General features: G+C 50.4%; 1 protein-coding gene across 1 annotated transcript in view; it reads right to left on the reverse strand.

The window, feature by feature from the left end:
• Cul9 (cullin 9) overlaps positions 1 to 18,627 on the reverse strand; it is a 38,679-nt gene that overhangs the window by 3,264 nt on the left and 16,788 nt on the right. The window contains exons 11-32 of the mRNA XM_050122827.1: positions 18,282 to 18,499; positions 17,339 to 17,585; positions 17,156 to 17,261; positions 16,534 to 16,761; positions 16,177 to 16,267; positions 15,884 to 16,055; positions 13,741 to 13,846; positions 13,174 to 13,269; positions 12,814 to 12,989; positions 12,436 to 12,569; positions 11,918 to 12,094; positions 11,636 to 11,745; positions 11,373 to 11,555; positions 11,077 to 11,237; positions 10,621 to 10,849; positions 10,353 to 10,542; positions 5,640 to 5,785; positions 5,426 to 5,555; positions 5,076 to 5,275; positions 4,123 to 4,373; positions 2,781 to 3,126; positions 29 to 169 (exon numbers count right to left, since the gene is read on the reverse strand). Of these exons, the coding sequence (XP_049978784.1) occupies positions 29 to 169; positions 2,781 to 3,126; positions 4,123 to 4,373; positions 5,076 to 5,275; positions 5,426 to 5,555; positions 5,640 to 5,785; positions 10,353 to 10,542; positions 10,621 to 10,849; positions 11,077 to 11,237; positions 11,373 to 11,555; positions 11,636 to 11,745; positions 11,918 to 12,094; positions 12,436 to 12,569; positions 12,814 to 12,989; positions 13,174 to 13,269; positions 13,741 to 13,846; positions 15,884 to 16,055; positions 16,177 to 16,267; positions 16,534 to 16,761; positions 17,156 to 17,261; positions 17,339 to 17,585; positions 18,282 to 18,499 (3,838 nt within the window). The remainder of the gene's footprint in view (positions 1 to 28; positions 170 to 2,780; positions 3,127 to 4,122; positions 4,374 to 5,075; positions 5,276 to 5,425; positions 5,556 to 5,639; positions 5,786 to 10,352; positions 10,543 to 10,620; positions 10,850 to 11,076; positions 11,238 to 11,372; positions 11,556 to 11,635; positions 11,746 to 11,917; positions 12,095 to 12,435; positions 12,570 to 12,813; positions 12,990 to 13,173; positions 13,270 to 13,740; positions 13,847 to 15,883; positions 16,056 to 16,176; positions 16,268 to 16,533; positions 16,762 to 17,155; positions 17,262 to 17,338; positions 17,586 to 18,281; positions 18,500 to 18,627) is intronic.

Genomic DNA, 18,627 nt, shown 5'->3' on the forward strand with positions numbered 1-18,627 from the left:
CTCTGGGGCCTCAGGCAGGACGGGATACCTTGGAGATGACTTCTGGGGAGGAGACCATGTCACGGATGAAGGCTCCTGTGGGCTGAGCAGGACAGTCAGCAATGGGGCAGGTACAATTCTGCACAAAGTTCTGTTCGATCCGGGTCGTCAGGTACTCGTTCCAGCAAGACTACCAGGACAGAGGAGGGGCTGATGCAGGCAGGTGCCCTGGCCACCAGCCTCACACACGTCATGGCTTCATGGGAGGCCAGAGACAGCAGGCTCCTAGACCTACCTTGCAGGACCCTGTCTTACAGATGCCACGGTTTGGGGGATGAGACCAAATCGCAGCTGTTTTTGAGGACATATGGGGCTCAGGGATTGGTCCCTGATGGAAGCCATGCTCAGCGGTGAGGCTTTGGTGAGGGGGCTGCCTCATGAGGGTTCTGTCTTGACCAACAGTTTATTCCACTGGTGGCTGGCCACAGATCACTGGGGCTGTGTCTCCCAAGGGTGACTTGTCCCTTGTTCCTTTTCTGCCTGGTGGGCTTCCTGACCAGTGTGAGGTGAGCAGCTATCCTCCTGCCTTCCACCATGATGTTTCTGCCTTGTTACAGGCTGAAAACAATGGAGGCGGCCAACTGCAGACTAAAACCCCGTCTTCCTCCCTTAAGCTGGTTCTCACAGGCATTTGTCACAGTCGTATATGGTTAGCACAAGCAAGAAGGGGAAAACGGAGCTTCAGAGTGGCTCAGTGGTTAAGAGAATCCAGGTTCAATTCCCAGCACACATACAGTGCTTATAATTGTCTGTAACTCCAGTTCCAGGAGATCTGCAGGCACCAGGCATGTATACAATGCACTCATAAACATGAATTAAAGACACTAACTAACTCTGTAGACCAGGCTGGCCTCGAACTCATGGAGATCCACCTGTCTCTGCCTCCTGAGTGCTGGGATTAAAGATGAGCGCCACCACCACCTCAGCTTGTTTTTCTCAGGTACATTTTGCAGACTTCCTATCTCTGCATCTCTGCTGGGGAGTCCACTCTTTTTCTGTAGTGTTGCCACTGAATCCCAAATCCCACTGGCTAGCTCCCTTTCCCACACACTGCCCAGTGAGCAACTCAGACTTTACACAGCTGTGACTGAGTTTCCACTCAACACCCCACCCTTCATCCACATGCTGCCCCCAAATCCTCTCAAACATAGTAAAAGTGGCACATTTTATGCAGCCAGATGCTTAGCTCAAAAACAGAGGCCTGTCTTGATCCCCCTACCTGAAGCCTGTACATCTACCACACTGAGTATTGAGGGCTCTACTTGCAAACACATCAAAGCCCATCTACTTGCCTTGTCAACACGACACAAGTCCAAAAAGCATGTATGTCTTTACACAACACTCTCCACATAGCAGCTACAGGGTTTGCTTTGTTTTTGGTGGGTGGGTGAACGTGTGTCTGTCTGTATGGGTATGTGTGTCTGTACAGGTGTTCTTGTGTCTGTACGGGTATGCCTGTGTCTATACAGGTGCTCGTGTGTCTGTATGGGTGTAGGTACATCTGTCTGGGTGTTACTTGTCTATATGGGTGCTTGTGTGTCTATACGGATGTGTATCTCTACAGGTGTGTGTCTATATGGGTGTTTGTGTGTCTATATGGATACAGGTGTGTCTGTGTGGGTGTTATTATGTCTGTACAGGTGCTCGTGTGTCTGCACGGGTGCAGGAACATCTGTATGGGTACTTACGTGTCTGTATGGGTACAGGAACATCTGTATGGTGTCTGTTCATATCGGGGGATAAGCCCAAAGATGACATCTGGTGACATCTTTGATCTTTTCACTTTCTTCACTGAGGCAGGGTCTCTCACTGAGCCTGGAGCTCAGCAATCCTGACTAGTTTAGCTCGTCAGTTTGCCCCTGACGAGGGATCTTGTCTCTGCCTCTGGAGTGCTGTGGTAACAGGCAGCCTGCCATGCCTACCCTTGCTTTACTAAACTGGCTTCTGCGTGGGTTCTGGGGATCTGAACTCTGGTTCTCAAGCTGCATGGTAAGCATGTTTATCTGCTGAGCTATCTCCCCAGCTCCTAAGTAAGTTTTCAAAAGTGTAAATAAAGGGGTGGAGAGATGGCTCAGAGGTTAAGAGCATTGCCTGCTCTTCCAAAGGTCTTGAGTTCAATTCCCAGCAACCACATGGTGGCTCACAACCATCTGTAATGGGATCTGGTGCCCTCTTCTGGCCTTCAGGCATACACATAGACAGAATATTGTATACATAATAAATAAATAAATATTTTTTTAAAAAAGTGTAAATAAAGCAGGCCAATGGTAGCGCATACCTTTAGTCCCAAACTCGGGAAGCAGAGGCAGGCGCATTTCTGTGAGTTCGAGGCCAGCCTGGTCTGCAGAGTGAGTTCCAGGACAGGCTCCAAAGCTACACAGAGAAACCTTGTCTTCAAAAAAAAAAAAGTGTAAATAAGATATCATCACCTTGCTTAAAACCATCATGGTTTCCCCAAATCACCACCTAAACAGACAGCATTAGCTGCCACACACAGCCAGCTGTTCTCTGGCTGGAGCCCTCTCTCCTACGATGTCACCTCCTAGGCCTCCCTTGATCTCCTCGATGTAAAGGGAAAGCCACTTTGTATGACATCACCCAAACGTATCTGCTTTCCTCAGTTTATCATCAAAGTTTGGAGATCCTAAGTTTGGAGAGGCAGGGAAGGAGAGGCAGGGAAGGAGAGGCAGGGAAGGAGAGGCAGGGAAGGAGAGGCAGGGAAGGAGAGGCTGGGTGCTCACCTTGCAGCAGCAGTGCTGGCAGCAGAGGGAGGGAGAGTCGTCACTGGGTCCTAAGGGGCTGATACAGACAGGGCAGTGGTCTGGGCGCATGAGGACAACCTGCGCCTGGGGCACTCGCAGCCCAGCTGCAAGAAGCAGGGGCTCTGGGTCATCACTGTAGCTCTGCAGCAGCTGCTCAGTGCCCCAGTGGGCATGTGCCAGAAGGTGTTGGGCTACATCTGGCTCCAAGTTCAGCGTCTCCTGCACCTGCCGCACCGTCTGCGCCATCAATCCTTCTACCTCCTGGGGACTCATGGTACGGCCTGCAGGCAGCTGTAGAGATGCCAGGGCCAACACAGCTTCAGGGCTGAGGGAGAGAACAGTGGTTAGTGTCTCCCGCTGCCCCCAGCTCCCCACAGAGGACCCAGTGCTTACACTTGTCTCAGCAGCCTACGTATCACCTGAACCTTCCTAGAAGCACTGGGTAGCTGTGGGGTTGGCTGGCTGCACAATGACTAGTGGCATTGTAGGCCCATGGGTAGGGCTGAGAGTGATAAATGACTTCTCATGAAGGGGACAGTCCATTGCCCAGAATGCAAGCAGCATGTCTAAAGCCTTCCTACGCCAAGTGTAACCTGTGCACCAACAGTCTGGGCATCACAGGAGCGGCTGAGTCACATCCACACTCGGCCACACGTAACACTCATAAGGTATGACAAGTCAGAGAACTCATTCCACCCCTCAGGCAGGCACCACGGACCAACAACAATGCTGTAACACACTAGGGGGATGCACTTGAGGTTGGAAGTTTCAGGGGTGCTGGCAACCTAAAACAGCCTCCAGCAAACTCCCCAGCAGAACAACTGCCTGGAGCTTGGCAAACCCCCCAGGCAAGCACACAGCTGGTGCTCTGTACATATTTACCGCACAGACCAAATCTGCTCAGAAGTGACATCAACACATCTGGGTCTCCTGCCCAAGGGCTGGCTCCAGGAGGATGAGACAGATGTCAAGACCCTTGATTGGCAAGGCACTGAGCGCGGGGGGGGGGGGGNGGGGGGGGGGGGGGGGGGGGGGGTGGATGGAGAAGGGGACGGTGAAAATTAGCAAGTAGGAGAAATAGAGATAGGAAAACGGGCAGGACAGACTGGAAGTGATGTTTTGTTTGATTAGTTTGGTGTTTTTTTGAGACAGGTGTCACTCTGTAGGTCTGGCTGGCCTCAAACTCACAGAGATCTGCCTGCTTCTGGCTATCAAGTGCTGGGATTATCAGGAAAATGTTTTTATACAAGTGACTTTTGCAGGGCTTTGGCCCCATAATCCTCCTCACCCATAGAAAGTGGATAGAGGGAGGGATGGCTACCTAGGTCTGGAGGTCTCAGTGCTCTGTTTGCCACAAAAGGGAACATCTGCCTGACCCCGGCAGGGCCCCATGGGCTCTGGGGTAGCATATATCAGGACCTGGGGCCGGTCATCACGCCGTTCCACATAGCCCTGGCCCAGGAGATGCAGGATGCAAGAGAGAACATCAGTGCTGGAACAGGCCACACTTCCGGCAACAGTGTGGCCCAGGCTCCCAGGTGGATTTGGACCCTTTCTCCAGGCCTCCAGAACCTGGATGGGAAGAAACAAGCAGATCACCCTTACCCAAGGAGCCAGCCTGCACGGGTTCAATGCCTGGCGCCACCAGTTCTTACTGGTCATGAGACCACGTAAGGCCTTCTCATGCTCACTTTTCTCATCTATCCAACAACAAAAGTTAGTAGTTGTATTAGGTTAATATTCATATTAATTTTATTTATACTATTGTTGAGGACCAAGTTACTCAATCACACACATGGTAAGCACTCATGTCAGAATAGAGAACCCAGATGGAGGGCTGCAGAGGCAGTGGAATAAAGTGCTTGCTCCTCAAAGGTGTGCCCTGAGTTCAAATCCCTAGAACCTATACAAAGTCTGGGAGAGCAGCATGTGTGAACCCCAGGTGCTCTGAAGGAGAGAGGAGAGACAGAAACAGAGGAGCCAGGCACTCACACATGCAGCAACAAACAAGAAAGCTGGTGCCAAACAAGACTGGAAGGTGAGGACAGACACTCAGATTGTCTTCTGATCTGCACTTGCACGTGTGCAAGCATGCACACACACACGAGGGTACACATACAAATGTCACACACACTTAACAAAAAGAACCAGGTGGGAATGTCACCCCAAGGATGTTTCATACTGAAAGAGGTTAAGTTCTCTTGTACTGACCTCTGGTCCCATCTTCAACCCCAGCCATGACCCTGCCCTCAGGATGTGGTCCTTTCTGCCTACCAGACAAACCAGCTGATCAACGTGGAGGCCTTTTTCCCCATAGGCTTTGAGTATGCGGACAAGAAGACAGCTCAAGAGGTTCCTCTTCTGTTCCAGGGTCCGGCCCTCATCCTTTTCTACACTGAAATACGTCTGGGGAGGTATCAGCCACAGGACCTCTTCATGGGGCTGGGACCTAGGCTCACGAAGCCGCAGCATCCCTGGAATCCGGTCCCAAATCAGGTACCCAAGGACAGGGAGGGACACATGAATGAGGGTCCCACCACACTCTCATTCCCCAGGTACTCCCCCACCCTCTGGACCTCCTTCTACCATGCCTCGGAGGCTCAGCCCAGGCCCTGCTGACCTACCAGCCTGTGGAAAGCGCTGAGCCTCCTCCAGGGTCAAAGGACCATTGTCAGCGATAAGGGGCAGAAGTGCCTGCTGCAGAAGCTCTGGAGAGAGGTCAGAGGTCTCCAACAAGGTCTCTACTGACACCTCCTGGTGAGGAGAAACAGTGCCCATGGGGTGAAGAGGAAAGGAAATAGGGGAGGGAGGGGACAAAGGGAGGAGGGGCTGAGGAACCTCAGTCTTGTTGAAACTCAACAGCAGCCACATCTGCACAGTGGACACATGCAGGATTTGGTCCCCAAACTGCAGCTCAGCCCGGCCCAGCCATGTCCACTGAAGTCGCCGATGTGGTCCCATGTCCAAGACTGCGTAGTTCTGACCTAAGGAGGTGTGGAGGAGACAGAGTCAGAGAGTGGGGGAGAAAGGGGCTAGGGCTGAGGTGTAAAAACAAGCGTAGCACTGTACGTTTGTGGGTTTGTGATGACACCGCTATATAGTCAAAGACCTCACTGGTCAGCTTTGGAGTGTTCCAGAGAGTCAGTTCATCATTAAAAACAAACAAACAAAAATAGCTGTTAGGTATGGTGGTAAATGACTTTAATCCCAGCACTCAGGAGGCAGAGGCATGAGGATCCCTGGGTTCAAAGCCAGGCTGCTCTACACAGAGTAATCCAGGCTAGCCAGAGCTACCAAAGAAACCCAAAACAAAAACAGATCTAGAGGGAGGAGGGCAGGCCCAGGCTTTCCTGGCAAAGAAGAGCCTAGCAGTTAGCTAAAAGCTAGCTTCTCTAGAAAGACAGCATCCTGCTCACACACAAAGGAACAATGACAAACTAGAGTTTCACTCTTTCATAAGTGCCAATGCAGTGGCTGACATAAGGAACTGGGGATGGCACTCGGTTGGTGGAATGCCGAGCCTAGTATACACAGGGCCCTGGGTCCCACTCTACACCACATACATGAGGCATGCCTGCAACCCCACTTCCTCACAAACAGCCATGAAGGGAGAGGGGGACAGCAGGACCTAGACTGGAGATGTGAAACTGACCACATCTTAGTGGCCTGGGCTCGTGTGGATCCCCACTAAACAAATACTAACTTTGCAGCAAGAATAAGACAGAGACTCAGGACAGCCAGGGGAACAGGAACATGCACAGCTGATGACACTGGGACGGCCTGTGACGTCTAAGGAATTTGAGAGTGATGGCACCTTTGTCTTTAGAAAGAGGAGGAGAACGTGACGCTGGGCCATATCTTGGTGTTCTGGAATTTATGTTGTTTGTATATGTTTGAAATTTATCATTGTGAAAATACTTTAAAATTTATCTTTTTTATGTGCATGAGTATTTTGTCTGCATGTATGTCTGTGCACTGCTTGTGTGTGTGGTCCCCTCAAGAGGCTGCAAAGAGCATCAGATCCTGGGAAACTGGAGTTACAGATGGTTTTGAGCAGCTGTGGAGATACTGGTAATTGAACCCAGGTCCTCTGTAAGAGCAGCCAGTGCTCTTAACTGCTGAGCCACGTCTCCAGCCCCTTTAGGAAAAATATTTTAAATGAAAGAGAGCTAGGGATGTAGCCCAGCTGGTAGAGTGCGGGCCTGCCATGCACGAAGCCCATGGTTTCATCCCCATACAGCACAAAACTGAGCACGGTAAGTAACCGCTGCACAGGAGTAAGGTGCAGGGAACAAGTTCAAGGTCATCCTCAGACACGTAAAGCTTGAGGCCAGCCTGGGGTGTGTGAAACCTGTCTAAAGGAGAGTAAAAGGAAGTGTCCTGAGAATGACTAGCCTGCTGTGAATAGCTCCCCTGCCTACAGCTTGTTAACAGAGGCAAGGAACAAGTATTAACTGTCCTTGGCCAGGTTTTCAGACTTAACATCACTGGGGATGGGAATTTTAGTGTTTGAGCATATGCTTAAGACTAAAAGTCCCCAGTTTAAACCCAGAACTGAGGTAGGGCGGGAAGACAGGAGATAAATATTTTGACAGTTATCAGTGTGATGATCACAGAGCCTGAGTCCTAACCCATACAAAGTGAGCAACTACTGAAAAACAGTTTTTTTTTTTTTCAAGACGATTTCTCTGTGTATCCCTGGCTGTCCTAGTATTCACTATGTAGACCAGGCTGGCCTTGAACTCACAGAGATCCATCTGCCTCTGCCTCCCAATGCTGAGATTAAAGCCATGTGCCACTACAGCCTGGCTAAAGTTTTAGAGGACTGGATTCTTCAAAACACGTCAGTGTTCAGAGACAAAGATGACTGAGGACTATTCCAGATTAAAGGAAGACACCTGAGACCTGAACCAGCAGTGACATATGCCTGGATCCTCTCCTGGATGGAAAGCAAGGTTACAGACGACTTACTTTATGGATCAGTTGACAAAACTGCAATTCAGAAGGTGAATTAAGGTACTGACTTAATCCCCATGTGTCAGAACACCTTCATGCCTAGGTAATATATTTAGAAGAAAAGGACCAGGAAAAAGGAAATTTCTCTCAATGGTTCTAAAAAATAACATGTATGTGTTCGCACAGATATACACACATGTGCATGCAAAGGGCAAATGAGTCAGGTGTGCTGGCACATGCCTGTAATCCCACCCAGCACTTGAGAGGTGAAGGCGAGGGGTCTGGGAGCTGAAGCCCAGTCCAGGCTACAGAGGGAAACCATTTGAAAAGAAAAAACGTCAGTGCTAACAAAAGCCAGCACAGTGATACACACCCACCAGAGGAGCCTCCCTGCAAGGTTCAAACGGTGAGTGCCTGGTCACCGCCACAGTCAGGCCTTTTCTTCCAAAGAAAAAAATAAAAAGCCAAGTGTTGACAAAAGGTAACTTGGATAGAGTTTCCATGGGAGTTCCTTGCATTACAACTTTAATTTTTCTGTAAACTTGAAATTATTTCTAAATTAAAAAATAATTAGGGACCAGGCAGTGGCACATGCCTTTAATCCCAGTACTCAGAAGGCAGAGGCAGGCAGATCTCTAAGTTCAAGGCCCCCCTGGTCTACAGAGTAAGTTCCAGAACAGCTAGAGCTACACAGAGAAACCCTGTCTTGGGAAAAAAAATACAGAAGGGTGTCTGAAACTGTATGCTTAAAGCTGTTAGAAGGGGAAATGCTATTCCAGACATATTTTACCACAATAAAAAAAGTAGAAACAAGAAACAAAGTCAGGCCTGGAAGACTGCTCAGTGGGTAGAGTGTGTGCCAAATAAGCACAGTGAGCTGCGTGTGGCCCAGCAGCACATAACTGCCAGGAGCTGAAGTTCCAGAACTCTACGATCCCAGCACCCGGGAGGCTGAGAGGAGGTGTCCTCAGGGCTCACTGGCCAGCCAGTCTAGGTAAACTGGTGAGTTCCAGATTCAATGAAAGACCTGTCTCCAAAATAAAATAGGACTAAAGAGCACACCCTGTGTTGACCTCTGGTACCTGCACAAAAAACATATGCTACACACACGTACATGTATAGCCATGCCAATTCACACCTCCCCACAAACATGTATACACACATGAATACATACATAAATAAAATAGGACTAAAGAGCACACCCTGTGTTGACCTCTGGTACCTGCACACAAAAAACATACCACACACATGAACCTGTATAGCCATGCCAATTTACACCTCCCCACAAACATGTATACACACATGAATACATAAATAGAGAGGGAGAGAGGTAATGGAAAGAAAGAAGAAACCCAAGGACTGGAGATGTAGCCCACTTGTGGGATGGACGCCCAGCTGCTCACATTATCTTGGCTCTGTTCTCAGGTGCACATTTAAAATCATTCCGGAGTGCCTCCTGATAAACCCTTTTGTAAAGACAAGAAAGTGGTTTTTTATGATACTGGTGCATGCAGGCAACAGGGAGTCAGAAGCAGGCGCACCAGTGTGTACAGTGTGAAACCCTAGGTTTGAGCCCAGCACCACACAAACCCCTAGGAACTCCGGTACAGAGAAGGTAAAAAGGATCAACAATTAAGGTCCTCGTCTTCTACCTAGCGAGCATGAGGCCAGCCTGGACTCCATGAGACCTGCCTCAAACACAAAGACTTCTCTCAGTGTGAAAGCCAAAGTAAAGGGAACATCATCTACAACACGCTAGCGCATGCGTGTCATCAAAGGAAAACATTATCTAAAACACGCTAGCGCATGCGTGTCATCAAAGGAAAACATTATCTAAAACAAGCTAGCGCATGCGTGTCATCAAAGGGAAACAGTAATAACAATGCTTAATTTATCAACAAACTAGGAACCGACACAATCACTAGCTACATGTAGTTCAATTTTAGATTTAAAATGAATTGTCCTCAGTCATATTTACAAATTCAAGTGCTTAGAATGGCCAGGAACAGTTAGCACATTGAAAAGTTCAGGAAAAAAATGTTCTGTTTGTTTGTTTTTGTTTTTTTGAGACCAAGTGTCTCTGTGTAGCCCTGGCTAGCCTGGAACTTGGTCTGTAGACCAGGCTGGCCTCAAACTCAGAGATCCGTCTGCCCCTGCCTCCCTAGTGCTGGGATTAAAGGTGTGCGCCATCACTGATAACACTGGGTGCCAGACTGTTCTGCATCTTGATCCAGCAGATGGGTACATGGCTGTATCCAGGTATATAAACTCCTTAAGCCTTCTACTGAATACTAATTATATACCAGTAAAACTGTTCCAAAAAAAAAAAAAAAACATAGGATGCGGTTAAAATGATGGGGATAAATAGTCTTAAATATTTTTACTTGAAAAGAAGTTCTTAAGACTGAGAACGAAGTGAGCACAACCTGAAGACAGAAAAACAGGCCCAGTTCCCAGGAAGTTGAAGGAGAGAGCAAGCATTAATGAGGCTATTCCCATTCGTCTGGACCCTCCCCTTCCTATCTATCCACTCCTTTCCTGGGCTGCTACCCAGAATGCATCCCCATCTCCAGGTCCCTGTCCCTAGTTCCTCACTGTGGCTGTAGAAGCTGGAGAAGCGGCCCAGGGCATCGCAAAACTCTGTGGGAAGGAGCTGTCTGAGACCGTGCAGGTAGCAGAGTGGCGAGACGGGCCAGCAGCGTGGTGACAGAACCAGTACAGAAACTTCTGGACCTGGGGCTTCTACAGAGAGCTCCTTTCTGGTCTCCTGTACCTGGTCTTCCTCCTGAGGAGCAGAGGGATGAGCCCATGAGCTCTCCTAGTGGGCCTGCTCTCCCTTTCTGCTGTTCCTCCCCTTCCTCACCTCCACTTCCTCTAGCCTCCATTCTTCCTGGTCCTCCTGCTCCAAGAGTTGCCTGTCAAGCTGCTGGAGCTGGTAGACGTGGAACTGGCGCTGCAGCTCCTCTGAGGTGCGCAGGCTCTGTAGCATCAGCTGAGGGAAGCGGTTGGGGAAGCAGAGGCCAATCTGCTCCAGCACAGCCCCCTCCAGCCAGCTCGAGCCCAAGCTCAGGAGACGGTCAGCCATGTAATGCCTGCAGCACACACAGTCGGGCCAGGTCTCAGTGGGGCCAGCTTGGCCCAGGCCCAGCCTTCCCCTCAAGAAGTAAGTCTCTGTATTACAGCTCACCTAAGCCACAGGACCCACTTTATCTCTGCCTTAATTTCCCCACTCCTCCTCCTTCATCTCTCCTTAACTCAAATCTTCCCTTCCTCTGGTCTCTAAGTCTCCTGTTCCCAACCTCTCCAGAATGTGACTCACCGATAGAAGTGCTCAAAAGTAGTGGCCAGCTCTAGGCCAGAAAGGACCATGATGGGTTCCAGGCACCGCTGAAGCTGCCCCAACATTTCCACTCCAGAAGCTCCACCAAGCAAACCACCCTGGATTTGTTGGTCAATGTGCCTAGCAAACTGCTCAGTCATCTGAGGACAACAGAAAGAACATCAGACAAGCCACGGACAAGGGATCAGTGTGGGAAAGTGGGATGAAGGAAGCACAAGGGCAAAGGAGAAGGAGGGGAGAGGGCATGCCCATGCCTGGCCCTTGGCGTGACTCACGTGGGCAGAGGTGAGGAAGGATTGCTGCAGCAGGGCTCCAGAGAAGCCGCTGCGCAGAGCCAGAGTAAAGGCTGCTCGAGGCCCAAACAGCTCCCAGCCTGCTCTCTGCAAGCGCTCATAGAGATTACAGTAACGAGGCACAAAGTCAGAGGCCCTCCAGGCTGCAGCCAGGAATCTGCTGACCTAAAGTGACAGAGTAAGAAGCGACATAAAGGAGAGACCACTTGTGCTCCATCCTGCCCTGCAGACTTGAATCTGCCTACCTGTTCCTGCACCACACTCTGCCAGCACTGGGTGATGTTCCTAAGGCTGCTGCTGGGAAGGACTGTAGATGGCACGGGGTTTCCATCCTGGCTCTTACTGTTCTTGCTGACTGTGGAGACAGGGGGCAAGAGTGAGCTTCACTCCAGCCTGTGTGGGCCTGGGGTCTTGGGTGTTTGTCTCCTGGAAAGGTCACCACGTTTCAGAGACCCAGAGGAGCTGCAGAGGACGGAGCTAGGTAGCCCCACAGTACAGACCCAGCTCAGCAGGCTGCAGTGACTCACGGGGCTGTGTGGATGGCTCAGAAGGCCCAGGAGGGGGTTCCACATGCACCAACAAGTGGCACAGGCGCCGAACTCGTGAAGCAAAGGATGCTGCTTGACTCTGGGAGCTCCGCACTTTCTCCCTCTGCTCTAAGTACCGGTCTAGCAGCCATCCCAGGGAACTTATACCCTCAGCATCTGAAACAAGTCAAGTCAGGAATGGGTTCTGTGGGAAGAGGGGGACAAGAGTTGAGGCACAGGTTCTATTATACAAAAAGGAAGCAGAGCTCTAGTCCTTCCCCACCACAGTCGGCTTCTGTTGGAGCCTGGGAGCAGGGTAGCAGGGTGAGGATGGTGTGTGTGTGTGGGGGGGGTTCAAGTCACTCTCAGGAAGCAGTCCCTCAAGTGGGAGGGAAGAGAGGAACACTGAGGCGACAGGCCTTGAAGGACAAATATAGGAATTAAGAGGACCAAAATATCAACACAGGTGACCTGAGACTTGTGAGGGGCTGGTGTGGGGACCGGGGCGGGGCGATTACCTGGAGAGGTAATGTTCTGCACCAGCGGGCTGACCAGGGCCTCCCAGCAGGTCTTGCCCAGTGCTTGAGCGGCCTCGTCATCAGGGAGGAAGCGATCAGCAAAATTCTGCTCATGGCGCAAAACTCTGTTAAGTCTGGAAACAGAAAGCATATGGCAGATTAATGGCAGGCTCCCTACCTGCCAAAAGGCAATTTCACTGCGGCCTCTGCACAAGTGCTGATCTACTCCCAAGCCGGCTTCTGGGGTCCTCCTGCAATCTGCCAGCACACCTGGCTGGTGGTCAACTTCACCTCAAGGACGGCTGCAGCTTCACTGCTCAGACTCCTGCTTCCTACAGTGTCAGTTCCTAACCTTCTGCCCTCCTGTGCTGCACCCACCTGGGACAGAGCTGAAGGAGGCGCCGGCGGTCCTCTGCTATGTCCTGGCTCCATGCTTGTGCCCGAATTGTGTAGAAGAGACAAGTACGTCGACATAGTTGCTCACGGAACAATGGCCAGAAAGTGGGCTTGGGGCCCAGCACCTCCACACCCCGAACCCGAGTGTCGATGCCACCCTGCAGTATACACAGACTTCTTACCTGAGCTATTCTGTACTCCAAAGACATGTTCCACACCCTGAATCCCCAAGATTTCTAGGCCATCTCCAAGCTGGCCACGGAGGAGCCCTAGCTAATGTCCTACTGAAGCTGTTGGAGAACCCACCCACTATGGAGAGCCTGCACTTCTTCCTGAGCCCACCTGCTGGCAGCGCTTTATGCGGATCTGGATGATGGGCCAGAAACGGTTCAGGTTCTCCAGGAGGGTTACCCGGCTGGCGGAGGGAATCACATTTACCTGACAGGGTAGGAGAGAGGAGGCAGAGCTCACTAAGCAGTGAGGCGGAGCTGGACACAGGTCTCAGCAGTTACAAAACCAGAGGACCCGAGACTGACCCCCCAGCACCTATGCTGGTGTCGTACAACTTCCTGAACCTTGCTCTCGGGATCTGATGCCCTCTTCGGCATTTACGAGCACTTGCACTCACACACACACACGGATACATGCTTAGACACAGAATAAAAAGGAAGCAGAACAGAAACAAGTAGAGCTGGAAGCAACGCTGACAGCAATCCAGACCAGCACAGCCCGTGTTCTCACTTGTGCACTGAGCCCAGCTGCACTTCAAGTGGTGAGGCCTTCCCAGAAGGGACCAAGAGAGCCCTTCCCCAGAGACTGGGTCTTCCCCACCCAAAAAAAATGAGGGATGAAAACTAAAAAATGGGGGGACGGGGGGCACACAGTAAGGGGCGGTACAAGGGTCCCCACCGTGTTAAGTTCGGTGTTGATGCAGCTGACACTGTCACCCCCAAACACCACCACCCTGGCTGGCATGTAACTTGAGTCCTCACTGGCCACAAGCAGAGTCAGCTGCCTGAGGGAAGAGAAAGGAGTCAGTGAAAACTAGGGCCACTTCATCCTCCACTTCCTCCTCTAGCTCCTGACATGCCTGCCTTCCCCAGACCCTCAGCTTTCCCCTTTATATCCCTTCAAAGTGGTTTTACTTAAATCCCTAGATTCAATGAAAAATTAATGCCATGCTGTGCACGTAACAGACATTCCCATTCCCATGTCATAACCAGCAGGTTCCTCAAGGCCAACATGACCACATGGGACAATCATCTGTCCACAGAAGCCCACCCCTTTTTATTTGAAACAGGCTACCTACCTGGCCACAGGTCCCCTCAACAACCAATGGCAAGTCTTGAACACACTACAGTCTCTCTTCTTAACACTGAACATTCTCTACTAGATCACATGCACTTTCCAAAACCTTTTTTGGCCTCCAACCCAAATTTTCATGATAGCCTGAGTATCAGCTGAAAAACAAGCTAGTTTCTTTCCTTCTTACAAACCGTGGAGGACTCCCTGTTGTAGAATGTGGAACATCTGTTTAATGGTGCAAAGATATGGTGCTTTTTTTTGTTTGTTTTTGAGACAGGATTTCTGTGTAACAGCCCTGGCTGTCCTGAAAGTAGCTCTTGTATACCAGGCTCATCTCCAACTCACAGAGATCAGCCTGTGTCTCTCCCAAGTGCTGGGATTAAAGGTGTGCGCTACTGTTACACTTAACTCTGTGAAATTGTGTTACTCTGTCTGCCTAAAACACCTGATGATCTAATAAAGAGCTGAATGCCAATAGCTGAGCAGGAGAAAGGCTAGGCAGGGCTGGCAGGCAGAGAGAAGAGAGAGAGTAGAGAAGATGAAGGGGTGAGAAGAGGAGAGGAGGACACCAGGGGCCAGCCACCCAGCCACACAACCAGCAATGGAGTAAGGAAAGAAAGGTATATAGATTAAAGGAAGATAAAAGCCCAGGGGCAAAAGGTAAACAGGTTAATTTAAGAAAAGCTAGCTAGAAATAAGATGGGCATTCAAAACAAAGAACAAGTCTCCCTGTATTTATTTGGGTTCGGAGTAGCGAGTCCCCAAAGAACAAAGAGGAAAAAAAAATCAACTACAACTCTCCAAGTTTCAGAACAAAGTTCAAAGTTCCTAGTTAACACACTCTACAGTCTGCACCTGCCTGGTTTCACCCTGCCACTGGGATGCACCCCTCATTTCACCTAACAGCATTTTAAAAAATGCACCCAACACAGCATCCTGATTCTCCCTTTGCATGCTGCCTCTCTGCCTGGAATATCACTGAGTTCTCATTATCTAGCTAATTTCAATTTCAAATTTCAGCTCAGTCAACACATTGCTGAGGGAACCTTCTCTGATCCTCATTGGTCCCAGGATCCTTTCTCCTGGCCATCTCTCTCTCTCTGACAGGCTCTTCCTCTTCACGCTGACCTTAATGGCTTTGCTTGGGTTCAAGAGATCCTCCTACCCCAGCTTCCCAAGGAGTGGGACAGCCATGTCACTGTGCCTGGACCATGGTGCTTTCTTTCTCTTTATGCAATTTCTCTGCTTTTTTTAGTCCCCCCTTGAGACAGGGTTTCAATATGTAGCCCAGGCTTGAACTCTTGATCCTCCTGCCTCAGCCTCCTGAGTGATGAGATTATAGGCATACATCATCAAGCCTGATTCTCTTGATTGGCTCGCTAGCCTGGCTCCCCAACTAGACTACAATTTCCTTGTATCTGATTGTCCTTGTACCCCCAGAGCCTTGTACAACACTTGGCACTCTTGACATTGAATAAACACTCATGGAAAGAACAGGTAAGTGAATTGTTGATCTCTGAGCACAAGACGGTGACGTCTGTATCTGTCAGAATACCAGTCCCTGGGTTCAGACAGTGAGATGTCTGCACAGCCCAGCACAGACAGCCCAGTGTGCCAATCACGCTTTCACTGCACAGAATGAGTTTGAGAATGTCCCCAAGAACAGGGTTCCTCGTGGAGTTGTGGGACAATGCTTCTGGGGAGACACACTGGTGCACTTAACACACACATACAAATGGGTTCACACCTAATAAGAACACCGCGGTGCATGTGCAAGGTGATGGAGTGGGAGCCGCTGCTGCCGTTGGACTCCCAGTAGGTCTTGGGGTTGCGGTCTGTCAGCTTGCTGGCCCGGTGAGGGTTGGAGGACACCTCCACCTTCTCCCAGCACTTGTCTTCCTTCACTTCCACACTGGAGCCTGGAGAAAGTGGGAAGGGGTGGGGAGACCACAGCATGGTCAGGGATAAGGAAAAGGCCTGGAGAGTGGGGAGAGGAGATGCTGGCTGGGAACCCGGGGGAAAGTGGAGGAGGGCACCTACCCTGGCAGAGATGCCTGAGGAACACATCAAAAAAGGGGATGTTGATGGGTTGGTAGGTTCGTCTATGGTCTTCAATCTGGCCCAGAACCATCTGCAGTCAGAACATGGAGCAGGGAGGGAATACAGAGGAGAAATCAGAAACACACATGAAGAGAAGGGGGCCAAGAGGCAACAGAGCCTTCAACCCTTTTCTTGCCAAATTCGAATAGGACCATGTTGGGAAAAGTTAGGGAGCATGTGCCCAGACTTGCTGCCACTTCTGCCACATGAGGATTCCACAGACACCCATGAAGAGCAAGAGCCCAGCCCTCGCTTCCGGTCTATTTTCTCAGCTGTACACCCACAACCCCTCCTCACCTGAATGCAGCCAGCCAGAATGCTTGAGGTGAGGTTACTGTAGAGCTGGGCATATTTCTCACACTCTGTCACCAGGTCACGGAGCTCAGAGGCCAGCAGGAGCTGTGCAGAGTGCTTGTCCATCACTTTGGAGAGGGCCTCTATTGCCCCCAGGCAGCAAAGGACTACTGCATAATCTTTATGCATCAGAGCCAGGCGATGCAAGAAGCAGATCAGCTCCTGAGTCATCTGACCCAGAGAAAGAAAGAACAGAACGTGTCAGGGCAAGGAAGCACAGTGGCAGAGACTGAGGAAGTCTGCAAAGCCGGGAAGGGTCAAGGAGAGTGGAACAGCATACTGAGGTGCTAGGACTCCAGAGCCAGCAGGCAGTTCGGGGTCTGAGTGGTTTTGCAAGCTTCTTTCTACCTGTGCAAACTATCCCAAGAGCTAGCCTTTGTCTGACGTCACTCCAGGAGGTTCAAAGACTTTAGGATGACATCAGCCTTCCTCTTCTCCTCTAGTTCCCAGTGCACTCAGACCCTCAGACCTACATGCTCTGCTCACCACACAGCTACAGCCTCACCAGGCACATGGTGCCCAACTTTTGCTTTCCCTCCTCCAATCGCTGCCAGGGCTCTGGTACCTCAGAGTCACTGCTTAGACCACTCAGGCAGTTGAGGCAGGGCTCCAAGACCTCGTGCCAGGGGAGGACCATTGCCTCAGGATAATCCAGCAGTCGTGTCATGACCCTGGTAAAGGGACGGAAACAGATAAAGCTCCAGAACTCCCTTAGTCCCTGTGCACAGATGCCTGGACAGACCCTTACCTGAGGACCGTGAGCAGCAGAGTTCTGTTGGGCCCAGGGGCATCAAGTGTCCGCAGCAACAGGAGGAAAGGCTGGGTTTCCTGCTGGAGGCGCTTGAGGAGAGGCTTCATGGTACCCTGAGGGCTGCCTTCACGGCACAGCACACGCTCCAAGTCCAGGAAGAGTTCTGCAGAAGGGCCTCCCACCAGAGAGCGGATGAGTAACTCAGGGGATCCATCCTGACCCTGGGTGCTTGGGCTCTCCAGTGCTGTAGGCCAGACACACCATACGGAAAATGTGCATGAGAGGCACCTTAGAAGTCAGTCAAACCAAGAAATGGACACCCGAGGAACCACCCCCTAAACTTTCTTCCCACATTGAGGATGTCTATGTCATAGCTTATCAAAGTATAAGAATTTTTCTTTTCTGGTCTCCAATCTTGACCTAACTACACTTGAAAAAAATACAGTATAAGGAACATTGCTGAGTTAAATACAACACATTGCAAATCTCGGTCAGTTCCTTTTACTATTAAATGCTAGCTATAATAAGCAATACTCTTATAATGATACCTCCAAAGTTTGGAGGCTTTTGTTACACACACTCAAGGACACACGTTGCTTATTTCAGTATCCGTAGGTCTTGGGTTTCACCCGTTTTTTAAAACACAGAGGATTTGTTATGACATCAGCAGTTCTCCTTTGGGTCCAGAAGTTCTGTTTGGGGTCTAACTTGGGGTATAAGCACACTGATACTGCTAACACTTGGGAGACCGAGGCAAGAAGCCCTTGAGTTTGAGGTCAGCCTGGGCCACATAACCTCATACATATTACACTCCCCGACCCTGAAAAAATGTCTAGCTTGAACATTTAAGGTTTCAGTCATTTCTGTACCCTTCAGTAAAGGACTGGTCACAGGGTGGCACTTGTCACCTGTCAATAGAACATTCCCTCCACAAGGGTACCTGCTCGTTCAGGACTTCCCCGAGGCTCTGAGTAGCGGTTGAGAAGCATCATGAGGATGGTGCGTGTGGTGGGCATCGGCTCTGTCCCTGGTGCTATCCCTGAGTGCCTAAACAAGGTGTCTCTTAACTCTTGGGTTATGATCTGGTCTCCCAAAGTGTGATGGTTGCACAAGAGCAGGTTGATGAGAAGCAGACCATTTCTCACTGCAGAGGCGCACCTAGGAGGAAGGCGACAGTGAATGCAAGAGGCAGGGAGACAAGAGCAGCTAGGTTGTACTGTGCTCCAGTGGTCCCTCTGAGGAAGAACTCCTGACTACTGGACCTTGGGCCACTACTCCCAATCCCA

The sequence above is a fragment of the Alexandromys fortis genome, unplaced genomic scaffold, assembly GCF_014885135.2.
Source record: "Alexandromys fortis isolate MF-2015 unplaced genomic scaffold, M_Fortis_MF-2015_v1.1 scaffold_212, whole genome shotgun sequence".
Lineage (NCBI taxonomy): Eukaryota > Metazoa > Chordata > Mammalia > Rodentia > Cricetidae > Alexandromys > Alexandromys fortis.